The sequence below is a fragment of the Ctenopharyngodon idella genome, chromosome 7 (assembly GCF_019924925.1).
Source record: "Ctenopharyngodon idella isolate HZGC_01 chromosome 7, HZGC01, whole genome shotgun sequence".
Lineage (NCBI taxonomy): Eukaryota > Metazoa > Chordata > Actinopteri > Cypriniformes > Xenocyprididae > Ctenopharyngodon > Ctenopharyngodon idella.
The window spans coordinates 22,633,343-22,648,692 of NC_067226.1; the positions used below are offsets into that span (position 1 = coordinate 22,633,343).

Below are 15,350 nucleotides of genomic sequence, written 5' to 3' on the forward strand. Positions count from 1 at the left end.
TGTGAAGTTTGGGGCAGATCCAACATTGTATACCTGAGTTACAACAACTTCCTGTTTCATGGCGAAACATTGAAATTTGTCAAGCCGCCACGGACACACCCTTCAGTGAAAACTCTAGATCTTCGCAATTTAACGTCACAAAGGCCTTTAGATTAGACTGACCAAATATGATGTTGATCTGATTAAAGCTCTAGGAGGAGTTCGTTAAAGTACAACGTCTGGAAATGGCAAAAACTGCACAAATTTGACAAAGAAAATTCAAAATATCTGACCACCTCATTTTCGGACCAGCACGCCCATAGGCGCAAATGCATTTGCTATTTAAACAACGTGGTGCAGGACGTGACAATGATAACTCCGTCGGGCTGAAATTAGCAAAAAACACTTGCGTTGTGCCTGGCGCCACCTTGCGCCGGGTGTATGATAGGGCCCTTAATATTTGTGACGAGCAGGGCGGGCGAGAGCCGTGAGGGAATGGTGCGAGGCGAAGTGAGCAGTGCCTCGAATCTCTCACGGAGGAGCTCCGGAAGCATAAAAGGGGAGTGACGACAGTGAAGGACGATAGAGGACCAGGCCTGGACTTTATTTTACGGTTTTATTATGTTTGTGTGGCCGGCAGACGTCCGTGAGGGTCTGCCGGCATTACTTTCGTTTTGTTCTTTGTTTATTTAATATTAAAGTTATGTTGAATGTTCGCTGGTTCCCGCCTCTTTCTTCCCGTATATACGAACTGTGTTACAATATTCAACAGTGTTTTTGATCTGCTTGCATTGACACCAATGTATGTGGACTGAACTGAGCTGGACAATGACATCACTGTTTTCTCCAGAGCTGCTGTATAGATAAATGAACTAAATTAACAACTAATGATTTTTACAACAGAATGATTCTGCATTTTCAGCATTTTCTGTTTATATGTGAGGAATATACCACAGAAAAAAAAATCCCTACCTGCTAGATTAATACGGCAGCCAGGAAAAAGACCATCACAAAATATTTGCACAAGAACCATCCTACTGTTCCAATTTCTTACAAATTGTAAAGAGATCAGGTGTGAACGATGATGATGACTTGAAACTTGGGTCTCCATGAGCCAATAGCTCACACACATCCTGAGCATGTGCACAGTCCACTGCAACACAGCTCTAACAGACATGCTTTGTTAGTGATGTAACAGAATGTACATTTCTAAGACTCCCTGATTTAATTTAGTTTCTTTGTAAAACTGGAAAAAGGTAAAGCAATGTACTAGCAACACCGTGAGAAGCATATTTATTATGCATTAAAGATGCATTCTTCTTTTTGCACATTATTCACTTAAACTGCTGTACCATAAAATCAGAGGTCAAGTATCCAGTGGCTCCAACAGTCTCGGAGTGCGTTCATTGAATATACATAGACTTTAATGTTATGGTAATGTAGTCACTTGAGAGAGCAATTGAAATCTCTTCAGCTCAAGAGTTTAACCACATACTGCAAAAAGACTCCAGAGTGTGGTTACGAGAGCATTCATCATGATAACATCAACAATAGCTACAGTTCTCCAGCACAGGGTATCAAAATAGGGTTGAATTACTAACCTGAACTGAGATTTATATGCAGCGTCTGTCATGGGAAAAATGCAAGTATTGTTATCCAAACTTTCCTTTGGCATGGCCCACCCCAACTTCTAGGTAATGTCAACACAGAAAACTCTGCTCATCAAGATATTTAATAGGGTCTTAAGAAGCGTATGCATTACATGTAATTTATGCATAAGGTAAGTTTTATCTCAATAAATAATAATACATGATACTGCTGTCACCACTATGCTTTACTATAGGTATGGTATTCTGGCGTTCTACTGCATGTGTTAGCCTGATAATGAGAGGTAGCTGGTTTTGTCAATCGAAGGAAAGGGTTGTCATGTGAATTTTACACAGGAGTGGCCTCCATTTAGCCACTCTACCACTGAGATTTATTTGATGGAGTGCTACACAGATGGTTTTTCATCCCACAAATTTTTCCATCAACATTTTGGAACTAATTTAAAGGGATATTTCACCCAAAAATGAAAAATTCTGTCATCATTTATTCATCCTCATGTTGTTCCAAATCAGTAAAGACACACTGGGCAGAATGTTCATGATATTCTTGTCCATGCAGTGAAAGTGAATTGAGAAAGGAACTGCTCTCATATTGATCTATTCCTTCAACCATAATTCAACATGGAAATGGTTGCAGAGAATTTTATGCTTGTAACTTTTAAATAATTATGAACACATAAATTAAACATGACAAACAGTCAAAAATATAGAAGATAAAATTAATATATGTTTTATGTATCGAAGATGTTTATGTGTCACCTCCAAAGTGTCTAATCAATGTCTGAATTCGCGAACTTGTTTTCATTCGCTGGTTCCTCATATAATGAGCTATGTGGTTTCACTATGTAGTGCATAGAAAATGCATGAGCCAGTGAGAGATTTTGAAAATGGCTCTAGAGTCATTCATCATCTGAACATTTTGATAGAAGTTGAATACTTAAATAAAATAAATGATATATAAGCACTTTCTTTTTAAAAAGTCTTGCAAACATTTCAAAAACATGCATTCTTAGTCACCATGAAATCAAAATTATTATTTTTTAAAGGAATGTTGCACTGTTTTATTATAAATGATTTATTAGTGCACTACACATCATTATTTTCTTTAAATTTATGTGCCCTCGTAATTTTTAAACAAAAACATTGACTTCCCCTCCCCCTCACAATGATATCTCTTCCTTGATAACATGTACACTGTCGCAAGGACTGGGCAATAGTCCCCACCCTCCAGCAACCCGTCAAGTCATCAAGTCTCGTCCTAAATTTTTCTCATTCGAGAAGTCGTTTTTACTTGGATATATGTTACAATAGGGAGGAAAAGTCGATCGCAAGTGTTCATAGTTACAGAGATTAAACGGCACTGAAAATCATTTTGAGTTAAATGCCCCTTTACTGTTAACATTAACAAAAAATTACAATTCAATTTAATTTAAAACAATCAAATCAATGGAAGGAATTAAGTGGTCTGAATCCAGAACATGGCCAAGATACAAACAGAAACATAATCTCAGCCAACTGTACAGTATCTCTCTCTCTCTCTCTCTCGCTCACACACACACACACAGTCTTATTTCCTTCCGCAGGCACACAAAATATTAATTGTGAGGTCCTCCTAACACTTGAGTTTGTCCGTTGGAAGTTAAAAACAGGATGTCAGACAGGGAGGGATGCTAGACCTCAATGTCGGTCTAACTGCTCACTCCTAATTTTGTAGGGCAGCTATATCAAAACAAAGTCAGTGTTTCAGCATATGTGTGTGTGTATGGGTGAACTGACAAGAGGTTCTTATCCCATTAGCTGCTCTCATCAGAACAATCAATAAAAAAAGCTGGTATGGACTTGATCCAGCAAAACACAATGGACTACATGACCTCAAACTTCCCTTTACTAGACATATCTGTCTGACTACAACAGTCCAGTCAGATTAGTGAACCGTCTGTGACTATATTGAACAAGGGTGGGCAGCTCTGGCCCTCGAGATCCACTTTCCTGAAGAGTTTATCTCCAGTCCTTATCAAACACACCTGAAAAAGCTAATCAAGGTCTTCAGGATTACTAGTAACAAAGCCGCTTTAAGAGAAGACTCCAAGGTTAGCCAAAAAAAGAGTAATGCTGCAGTACACAGGAAAGGAGACAAGAGGCTGTTTTTTGGAAAGGATGTCAATGGAGGAGAGGCTTCACTACACAGAATAATCTGCTTCTGTGGGAAAACAGCTGATCATTTAAATGACTTGACAGCCTATCAGCTTCAACATGTTTGCCCTTGTGAAGGAAATTTTTAATTAATCATAACTAACATTCCTTTTTAACATTTATATGCTTTTGAAAACTAAATGCCCCCAACACTTGGGCCAAAAAGTTAGTGTGTGTTGAAATATCGGATGTAGATGGACAAGACTACACAGCTGTGTAAATATATAACTTCATGACTTGAATAACAAGCTGAAGTAATCAAGAAGTCCATATTTGCATTTACCTAGTAACAGAGGAGGGTTTGCTGAATTACACATATGAAGAACCAATCATATTAGAGAAAAATTATGTAATGAATCATGTCACCTTTGCCATGCACTTATTCTATATAAACTGTTGTGCTCTTTTTGTTGTGGGGATTCTCTGTGATTGACATGAGGTCCTCCTGGCTGTTATTGAAGCATTTCAAGGCATTGTTTGGAGTCTGTCTGGTTACTGCTGCGCAGCAGGTTAGTGGAACAACCCAGGTGATAGTGTTCATAGTAGGGTTGGGCTGATAGACAATGCCATCGTCCATTGCTGATAGCTGACAGACATCACGATGTTGAGCTGGCATTGTGATTCCCCCCACCCCCTGCAACCCGCCCACAAAAAAACATCTTAATTAATCGCACTATATCGTCCAATGCAATGCATGCTTTCAATTTACGCAGTTACTTCAAATAATTGTTTACTGATTAGGTAATGATAGCATAAAGAATGAACATTGATGTTTTGCATGAACTAAACCACTGATATTCAAATGGCGGACCAGACCCCGGCATGTTTCCATCTGGACCGTGAGAACGGTAGCACCATTTTTCTGTTTCTAGTTGAAGTGAGCAGTGCATCAAAACAGTGGTGCGGATCACATCACAAGCACTCAGGATCGTTTGTGGTAATGATATTTCAGCGCTATATCCTCTAGTAGTTTTATCTAAAGCCAAACGGTTATCTATAGCTTCGTGCACGTTCTCTCTTTTTCCATACGCGCTCCACATCCACTGGCGCGGAGCAGAGCGAGTGTTTTTAATTCATTCCAATGGAAGTTGAGCATTTTTTAATTAATTCCAATGGAAGTTGAGCCTTTAAAAGGTTAGTTCACCCAAAAATGAAAATTATCTCATAATTTACTCACCCTACGGCCATTACCGAAAGCCAGTGATTATAGCTTATAAAGTTATAAATATGAATATTTTTCTTACAAAAATGCAAGGCCTTTATTAACCCCCTGGAGCCATATGGAATACTTTTATGATGGATGGATGTGCTTTTTTGGGCTTCAAAATCTAAGGTACCATTCACTCCCATTATAAAGCTTGGAAGAGCCAGGATATTTTTTTAATATAACTCCGCTTGTGTTTGGTTGAAAGAAGAAAGTCATATACACCTAGGATGGCTTGAGGGTGAGTAAATTATGGGATAATGTTCATTTTTGGGTGAACTAACCCTTTAAGTGTGTTAAGAAACAGTCATGAAAGTGACTCTCTTTACAGGGCTCCAGACAAAAAAAAATCATTAAGGAGCCATTGGCTCCTATAGGGGGAAAAAACAGGCGCCAAATGATTTTTTTAAGAGCCAAACAAAAAGGAACTTAATTTTTTAAATCACTTACTTTTAGGATGTGATTTAAAAAATTACTTTTAGGTTGTGTTTATATATCTCCCCTTTATAGTTTCAGCATTTTCGTGTTATCTTTTTTTTTCTCATTAAAACCAAAGGTGTTCATCAGTGATTGAATATCAAGAGCAAAGACATGTTTGTGTGCATTTTGTTTTGTGCTTTTAGCAGAAAGAAGCATTTGATCGTCTGTATGAAGACTGCACATTGTGCACGAGCGCCAAGAGAACTGATAACAGCGGCAACGAGCAAAAACAACACATTCCAGCGGGAGATCGCCTCTTATTTAACACAGACCAAAGAATTTCTTATCGAATTTCTTTCTTTTAGGCACGTCTGTGCGTGCCGCGAGATCGAGACACGTCCCACCCCCAAATTATGCCTATACAATAAGTAGCCTAGCCTACTTTGAGGAAACTATTAAAATATTCCACAGAATGAATAGTCTTGTTTTATTTGGTATATGTCATTATGTCGTTGTATTAGAAACACCCTCGCAGCATTAACATTCGCAACATGAGTCAGGAGAAATTGTGCATCTCTTTAGTTTCATACAGATTACATTGCAGGAGAATATTTGTTTTAAATGTGAATTTTTTTACTTAAAAGTAGACATTTCATGCTTTCTTTAGACGTATGTTTCATGTTTGTGTGATAATTATTCATTGAGTTTCAGTTCATTTTTTAGACGTTTCAGAAAGATTCAAAGACAGATGAAAGCGCATTCTGTTTTTTTATTTTATTTTTTTTTATATTTTTTTTACAAAAGCAGAAGGTTTTGTTTTTATTGTGAGTGCACACAAATAAAAGTAGACCATCTGTAGTTTGTGATGATGTCTTGCACTAATCTGTATCTCCAAAAATTACGGAGTAGACCTATTTTAAGTTGTTTCAGCTGTCATGAGGAAAAATCCATCAGAACGCGCCGGCGCGTTCGTCGGCCAGAGGGTCAAAGAAAACGTAGCCTATTTAGTTTCATATTTATGTTTAAATATTAGACTATAGCCTAATATTAGTTTTTAAGTTTCAAAATTGCGCAATATGTCGGGAGACATGCATGGGTCAGATGTGATTTTGACCACTTCATTAAATTTTGTTTTGTAGTAAGCCTTTCTTTAAAGTGAATTTCATTTTGTATAAATTGTATCTTAATTTCAATCAGTGTTTTATCAACCAATTGCCTGGATTTAATAAATAGGAAGAAAACCAAGAACGTTGGGTGTGAACGTTAATTAATTGATAAGATATTGTTGGTCGAACAATATATTTTAGTTGAGCATTATCTGTAGACATCACAAGTACTGGAGCCTAGCTGGAACCTTAAAATGATTACTTTTATGCCCTTAAATTTATCTGATGAGCATGAGCGGAGTAAAATAATGAAAGTGATCAGCTTGATTGATATTCAAAACAGTAAAAATGCGCTGCATTGTGTGTATATCTGCAGTCTGCGAATTTATAGGCAGAAATAGGAAATAGGCATTTGTCTCCTTTACGTAGGAGCAGAACGGTGTGTTCAAATGCAGTTTTTTGCACCGACGCGAGGCGACAACATATAGTCGGCTTTCATCAGCTCTAGTTCTTTGGCGTCTGTTTGGTGTGTGATATTTTCCCCTACCAGTTCATATTTTGGCGCTCTAACCCAGTGAAACTTTCACACGCAGCATCTCATTTAATTATATCAACACAACAAATGATGTGATAGGCTACTGGTCACAGAACACGCAAATAACTGCAAATTTTACAGTCATAACGTGTGAATTTGTATGGTCAGCAAAAATATCACTCACAAATGAATATTTTTAGTCGCAAATGCAACCATTTTAGGCGCAGTCTGGAGCCCTGCTTTAAGTACACTTAAGTGGCCTTTTATTTCAATAATATTATGAATAAGCACACTTCTTTTTCAAAGGGCAGATATTATGCAATCTCTAGCCCATCCCATTTTCCAGGGATGTATCCTCTTTGGCTTTGAGGCAGTAGGACAGCCAAGAGATTTGCTCTAGATTTACTCTGTTAAGGAAATAAAAAGAGCACTCCACCCTTTTAACACACTCAAAACACAGTTTGAAGAAGTGGAAAACAGTGAGACATTTAAACTGAACAAAAAAAGCTGCCTTACACCAACTAGAATTTAAATTAACAATCTTACATTCCTCACTGTTGACAGTCTGTATAAATTATTGCAGTGTTAAGTATGTGCCACCCAGATTTTATAAGTCATAAAATCAAACCAATAGACTATAAAGTACTATTCGGAAAAAGTAAATGTAAATGAAAGTGCAGAGTTCAGGCAACCCACTTACTATTCGATTTACTTTAAACAGGAAGAGAAAGAGAGATTCCTTAATTTTAAGCAAAGATATAATTTCAAGTTGTTTATAAATGTGCAGACATAAACTTGTCCCATCATCCCCTATATTTGAATCATCTTCCCCTGCCCTCCCTTGATTTCTAAATTACTACCTATCAGATCACACAGAGATTTGAATGTTTGGCTCTGTTTCTTGAATTGATGTCTGGTTTGCTCTTTTACCCTGGGAATCTCATTTTACTCAGTCTGTGGTATGAAATCCTGAGACTGTCGACCGCAAAACCTTAATTAAGGTAATTATGCAGAAAACAAGAGAGGGCTCAGAGTTTTGGCAGAAACGTGCACACAGTACAAAGCATCGCCCAAAACCCCTTTTGAATTGAGATTTGTTGTGTTATGTAGCTGATTTCTTTCTCTTTTTTTCTTAATACTGAAGGTATTAAAAATGCCTGTTGAACTCTCCGTAAATCCAATGGTTGGCAGATGTTGCAGAACATAATGACCATATTTGACAAAGGCCAATGCTCACCTACTTTCTCAGTAAGTAAGAATATGTCATGAGATAAATATGTCCTCCTACCTTCATGGTCATCTTCTGATGATGGTGTCTCAAGGCTACAGGCTGGAGATCTGTCTGAGAGACTCTGCTGTAATGTGATGTGAACCACCAGAAGTCTGCGCAGGCTCATCAGATCCGAGTTTTTCAGGTCCTGCTCCAGCTGTCTGAGGACTGTCTGTCCTGACTGACAGGTTAATACAGTCACCTTGAAAAATGTAAATTCATCAGTTAGAATGCAGTTGATAAGTCAAAAATCAGCTAAGCAGGCATGTCTGTTTGTAATAATCCACTTTATAATGTATCAACCCAAGTTTTGGTAAAGGGATTCAAGATTTAAATAGCCAACAGAAAGCGATTTTGAGAAAATATGCTACATTTGTTTCTCTGTAAATCGAAGATAATGCCAAATTTCTGCTGACATTTCCAAACAATACTCACACAGTGGACCCAAAAGGTTACAAAGCTGGCCCTGTTTTTATGATTGCACGGATGAAAACTGATTATGGTCATTAGCTGTCTCTCTTGTTGATATACATTCCAACTCAGAATGTGAGGGAGATATCTCTCACAAACTACACAGCACAAAAACATCTACTCTGAGGTTTAATTGTGTGTAGAATATGAGACTGTAGAACATATTTAAAGATACAAATAAATCAGTCATCAAAGCTGTGCCCTGTGCCACATAAATATCTTGTACAAATCATTGCTACATGATCTGTTGCATTTTAAACAGAGAGAGTCACAAAGAGAGTGCTACAATCACATACATGAAAGCTTCTGCCATCTCTCTCATCTTATGATAGACATCTGTGGCATAATTACAATAGCTCTGTTGTGTCTATGTCACTGCAAAGTGAGACCAAATCCATATACACCATATAATCCCATTTAGGGCACAAAAAATATTCTGTATAATCTGATTAAATGCACTTGTCCTCTGCTGTGCTTCCTGTGGTGGGACATTAGTGCTGGGTTTTAATGGAGCCTGCTGAGGGAAGAGTGGCTGCTGAGGGCCATGTGGTCTGTGTTAGTGCGCCAACATCTTCATTCAAGGCTAATAGTAGAGGGTAAATGAGCTTTGGATTCATTGGTAGGAAATCTGAATGTGAATGCCTGTGCTTTGAAGAGGCCCAATGCAGACGAGACAATGTCTTTACTTGTGATGTGAGGTTTAAACAAAGCAGTGGGGTGAATTACTCTAAAATGAAGCCAGGGAGCAGATGCATAGATCGAAAGGCAGTGAATGTTGATTTGAAGGATGAGTTACCAGGGCAGAAATTATAGGACAATTACTTTATAAGAGATTAAGGCATTTATGGGTGAAAATCAAAAGAACTCATTATTGTGACATTATTTTTAGGACAACTGAGCACATTTTACCCCCCAATTTTCATTAGTGTAATGCGTTTGGTTTTGTAACTTTTTAATGGTTTTCTTTACTGTAATACAGAGAGCCTCATGAAATACATTTTATTTTTTCCCCAAATTTTAATAAAAAAGATGTAAATCAATTCAATTCATAAAATTGTATATTAAAATTTGTATGCATTGTGTTTTATGATTTTTAATACAAATTTATCATATAAATGGTGGGAATCAAATGAATGCAAATGAATGCGTACAATTTTTTCAATTGAATTCACCTTTTAAATTGTAATTCATTAAATTAAATGAAATTTGAACAATTCCTTACATGTTTTGGCAAAAAAAGTAGCGTGATATTGTGTAATGTTCTTTAAGTGATGTTTCTCCAAATTTTACCCAATTCCTTGACATTCCACGTAATACAGTAAATTTCATTTTTATGACTGGATTCCACAATTTTTTACATTGCGGAAAACATAGCACCCCAAATAGTCATTTTTTTTACTGTGTATTATATTAGTGTATTAAATAATTTTGCAATGACTACAATGATTTTTTAAAATTCATATTACAGTACAGACAGTACAATAATTGGTGGTACCACCATGCATTTAAATATTTTTTGTTTGTTTTTTTTCATGTTACAGTGCTAAAAACTAGGAGATAACATTAGCTAAAATATCAAGATCTCTCTTACAATGCAAAAAGGGTCCTTATCTTTCATTTCTGCAAAATAGTTTTTTTTTTTTACTGATTTTTATGTTGAAATGTGACCAAATTTGATGAGATTCACCCATATTTAATAGGAAATTAAGTGCTTTGCCAAAATCATCTTCCTTACAAATACACAATTGAAAGCACTTTTAGTTTTAGCTGTGGAAATTCTAACCTCCACAAAGTTGCTGTTGAAGTCCCCATGAGCTGTATGGCACATGTATTGTTTAAACTGCTGCAGGCTGTCCAGCACTGCCTGTTTAAGGAGTGACCCCCGTTGCCGAACACAGCCCTCCTGAGGCAGAGAACGCAGCTCCTCTACACAGGACAGCAGACGTGTCAAATTGCCCTTAACTTGCTGGTGAAGAGAATGAGATGAAGGAATGAACAGGTTGGAAGACATTTAAGGAGAGATACATCATTTTTTAGTCTATTAAACACCCACCTACTGTATCACACCTAGTCAAACATGGATACAAATACACATATACTCATCCTCACCACAAAGGGTAGGAGGCACTCCAGCTGTACACTGATGGCAAACACGCTAAGCAATGGCAGACGAACAGGTCCTGCCAGACTACTGGCCAGAAAAAAGAAATCCTCCAGGGCCTGACACAGAACAGTGCATGTCTCTGACCACCAGGGCGGCGATGCATCCACGATCAGCACACGAGAAGGTTGTCTGGTAAAGGATGATGAACTGCATGCTTGGAGGATGGAGGAAGAGCAGGATCTGTTTCTGGCACTCATGGTTCTCCTACACAGGAACATGAATATGGATGTAATTATACTGAACTAAAATCAAATCTGGGAAAATCAAAGAAAAGGTACAAACGGCATTTAATATTCATTCAATGATTGCCTAATTTACAACTTTTCCAGGTCAGCTGTCAGTGATGAACAGTGTATGTGGGTGTTTTTTTGGTGATGAAATCACTAAATCTTTCCCCACACGCCTAGGTAGAAACCTAAATAAGAGCAGACTACATTTGCCCATCGAAACCAAGACCCACTTCCACTTGTAACAGCTGAGATTTCAATATCGGATCAAGGAAGTGTTTGGAAATTCTTCATTAATTTCTCCATGTGGGAAAAAAAGAGTGAGTGATACCCATAATGCAGTCACATTTCATATTGGAACACAAAATAAATAGTTTAACAGAACAAAATGTCCTGTAATGTCACCACAATAACTTAATAGGGAACATTAGCCATAATCACAGTAAATATGAACAAAAATGTTCTTCTGAGAAAAGAAGACTGAGACTCCTTATAAGTTCTTTTTCCAAAGCTGTAAAACACAATGAGTGATATTGTTAACCATACCAGGGCAGATGGGGCAAATTGGTTAAATAAGGCAGCAGCTCTTTGCAATCTAAGGACTCATCAATGCTATCCCACTTGACAAGAGAGTTCTTTGAGCGCACTAATGCTGCGCCTCAGGCCTTTCCCGCCGCTTAAGCACGACACAGGCGACAAAAGACACTTTGTCTGCTCTAAAAACAGCTCCACAGACTCGCTGCCCCGAGATGAGCAGCAGATAGTGCTGATGAGAAAGCTGAGGAAGTATGACGAAAGAGCAAAGCAGGTGTTACTTCAGTATTCATGTACAGTCACTACAAGTACTAGTAAGATTCAGTGATACGGGCACTCTCCCGCTCTCTCTCTCGGTCCGTGGATTTCAATAGGGGCTTCATTTGTTTACAAGCACTGTGAAGTAACAAATAATTATTTTAATTTAAATATATGTATATTTATTTATTTTTAAGGGCTGTATGTTACAAACATTTACCTGTCTTCACTAATGTGACCTAAATCTCGCTCCAGCTTGGTTAATTTTGACCGAATTTCAAAAACGTCTAGTTACTGGATTCTCCAAAATATAGGCCTTGTTATTATTCTGACTCGTAGAGTGGTTAAATTGTCTACAAATACTTTATATTTACCTTCCACTTGTTACAGACTGAAGAATAACTAAACAACGAACCACACGATATAATCCGTTTTTATTAACCGTTGGCTTGTCCTGAATCCCCGCCCCCCGCCGCTCGCTCATAATTATATCGATTCGTGAACAAATCGTTCTATTGAGTCGGATCTTGTCAATGAATCAGTTTAATTGTTTTGATTGAATTGGTGCTATCTCGAGTGACTCGTTATTTTTAATCGGTTCATTGATATCAAGAACTCCACTATAATTAATATAATATAATATAATAATTTAATAATAATTAGCAGAAAAGTGGACAAAGCTTAGGCTATATCCATCAATCCCTTACTTTTTAAATTTACTGAAGAAACTTTAAAAATTCTCATCACAATTCCCCAGGTGCAGTTTCACAACTTCCATGTAATGGGAATAGTCAAATTATGAAATCTAATCTGTGATGTTCAGTTTTCTGCATGAATAAAATCAGTGATTTGCACAGGGATGGTTGCAGACTCACTTACTGAAGCCTTAAGAGGCTTTAGCTGAAGGCTGTGTTGTGAAATCAGTACTGACACATGAAGACACATCACCTCTTCGTTATAGGCAGGAATCAGCGTGAAACTCCCACATCTGTTCATTGGAGATAAGGGAAAGCAGGCAGAGGCTTCAATCCCAGTAGTGACGTTGTTGCCGAAATTGGCAAAACGGAAATCCAAGCTTTGGAATGCTTGGGGGACATTTCATCTCAAAACAGTGTGTGTCTACAAGTTAAGAAGGAAATGGGAATGCAAGCCATTTAAAGATGGAGTTTGTTTAGATGTTTTGCACTCTGGGACTTACTTTGCCACTGTAACGTGAGCAATTACCAGAAACAATTTAACATCTCACTAAGCATTCCAAACGCCTCTCTTTAAATCCCACCAGAGCCGAACTCAGGTTCCAATGGCTTTAACCAATCCAATTTTTTTAATATACTAGCACATATCTCACTTATTCAGATGAATATCCTCTAGGGTCAACAGTGTTTCCAAAGAACTCAAACAAAGGACGGTGATATAATCCACACTGTCAATCTTGGGTAAATATGCACAAGAAGCATGGTAAAGTGAAACCATGCAATGAAAAACTATTAAGGTTAAAGTTGCAAGCAAGTAGTTACTCTTTAAATTTTGCATATTCATTTTCTTACCTCCTTAGTAAGTACACAACTCTGTAGTGCCCCTGAAAATGTCATGGAAGCATAAAATAGTCTCACTATAAAGATATTTTTAAACAATAAGATACATATTCTATATGCATTACTAGACTAAAGGGGTCATATAAAACATTATTTGTTAAACTGTTTCAAGTTACTTTAGAGGGGAGAATTATTTTGCATAACCTATATTACCTTCTCCATTTTCAAATGATCAAGGTTTGATTAGCTCTTTCTCTACTCACAAGTTTCTTAATTTGAAATCTGTTCAGCCATGAACCCAATCACTAGATTCACATTAAAAAAAAAATTCTTGCCCCAGGATTAGGTAAATGCTTCTTGTTCTCATGTTGACATATAGAGAATAAAAGGTTGATCCCCACTAAGCAGTATTAAAGTCTCCCTTCAGAACAGAGGTGGGGGATTTGAGTTACATGACTCGAGCTGCACATTTAATGACTTGTGACTAGAATTTCGTTCTAGAATTTCGGTCAAATGGAAACTCATATGGTAATTCCGATAGCACATCGAGGCAGCATAAACGCTTCAAAATTAGTGTATTCATAAAAGGAAATTTGCTGTATGAACCGTTTGCAAAGCCAGGATATCGGACACGACCATCACAACCTCGAACTTCATTCAGGAAAGATATGTAAGCTAAGCTGTTTGTTATAATTAATTTGACTAATGTCTAGAGTGAATAATGTGTAAAGCATACTTCTTTATACAAAATTATGTTTTCAAGTGTATTTTAAGACTGCCAATAGATTAAAATTATTATTAAAGGTCAGAAAAAAATGCCCCTGGACATCAGTTTAAATATCATGCCAAATATCATGCCTTAATGGGAAAGTTAGTTTCTGTCACTGTCCTGCAGGTGATATTTCATAGAAAATATTTAAGCAAAATTAAACATATGATTGTCAGGTGTACTGTTTTATGGATGTTTACATGACACCGTAAGAGAGAACTTTTAATGCGTTTTGACTATTCATTTACACAACAATGGCGGCCTGAAAATTCAAACTTTTGAAAACGGGTTTCAACGTTTTCTCAGTGTAAACCACCAAAATGTACATTTGAGAAAACATCATACGCATGCGAATTACGTGTTCAGTCTATAGGTGCGTAGTGTTTCTTTACAAAGTGACCTCGCCAACTACTGGCCTGGCATGCAAAATACTGCCTTTTTAGTAGTTTCTTAAGATCCTGTGTGAACAGGGATCAGTTTGACAACATTGTTGTCTGTACGTGAAACTTTTCAAAAATGCAAAGGAAAATTTTTTAATATTCGTTTTTATTGCCGTGTAATGTACCCTTAGTTTGTTTCAGCTTGTTTCCTTTTTCCTTTGTTCCTCATGTTCCCGCACTTGATTTGTTTTTGTAGCAACATTGTGCTCCCCTGTGTCTCTAATATTGTAAATGTTCAATGCCTTTTTTTCCCCTTTTTTTTTTTGCATGAAATTGACCTTTATTTTTTGCACTTTTAATTTTTCCTGCGCAAGCCAGGCAACTGCCACTGGGATGAGTAACAGCTTCATTATAGATTAGAATAAAAATGTATTATAGACCTTCTCTGACCAAGGAAGCAAAGAAGATGAAATTACTTCCATTTTAGTATATCCTAGCCAAAATGTTTGGATTGTGTGGTGTGGATTTTTAAAGGGTTAGTTCACCCAAAAATGAAAATAATGTCATTTATTACTCACCCTTATGGTGTCCCACACCCGTAAGACCTTCGTTAATCTTCGGAACACAAATTAAGATATTTTTGATTAAATCCGATGGCTCAGTGAGGCCTCCATAGCCAGCAATGACATTTCCTCTCT

The 15,350-nt window shown here is 37.2% G+C and overlaps 1 protein-coding gene across 1 annotated transcript in view; it reads right to left on the reverse strand.

The window, feature by feature from the left end:
- The window catches only part of m1ap (meiosis 1 associated protein), a 38,918-nt gene extending 26,491 nt beyond the window's left edge, over positions 1–12,427 (reverse strand). The window contains exons 1-4 of the mRNA XM_051899586.1: positions 12,343–12,427; positions 10,895–11,153; positions 10,569–10,751; positions 8,333–8,516 (exon numbers count right to left, since the gene is read on the reverse strand). Coding sequence (XP_051755546.1) covers positions 8,333–8,516; positions 10,569–10,751; positions 10,895–11,146 — 619 coding nt within the window. The 5' untranslated portion in view covers positions 11,147–11,153; positions 12,343–12,427. The remainder of the gene's footprint in view (positions 1–8,332; positions 8,517–10,568; positions 10,752–10,894; positions 11,154–12,342) is intronic.
- Between the last annotated feature and the right edge of the window lie 2,923 nt (positions 12,428–15,350).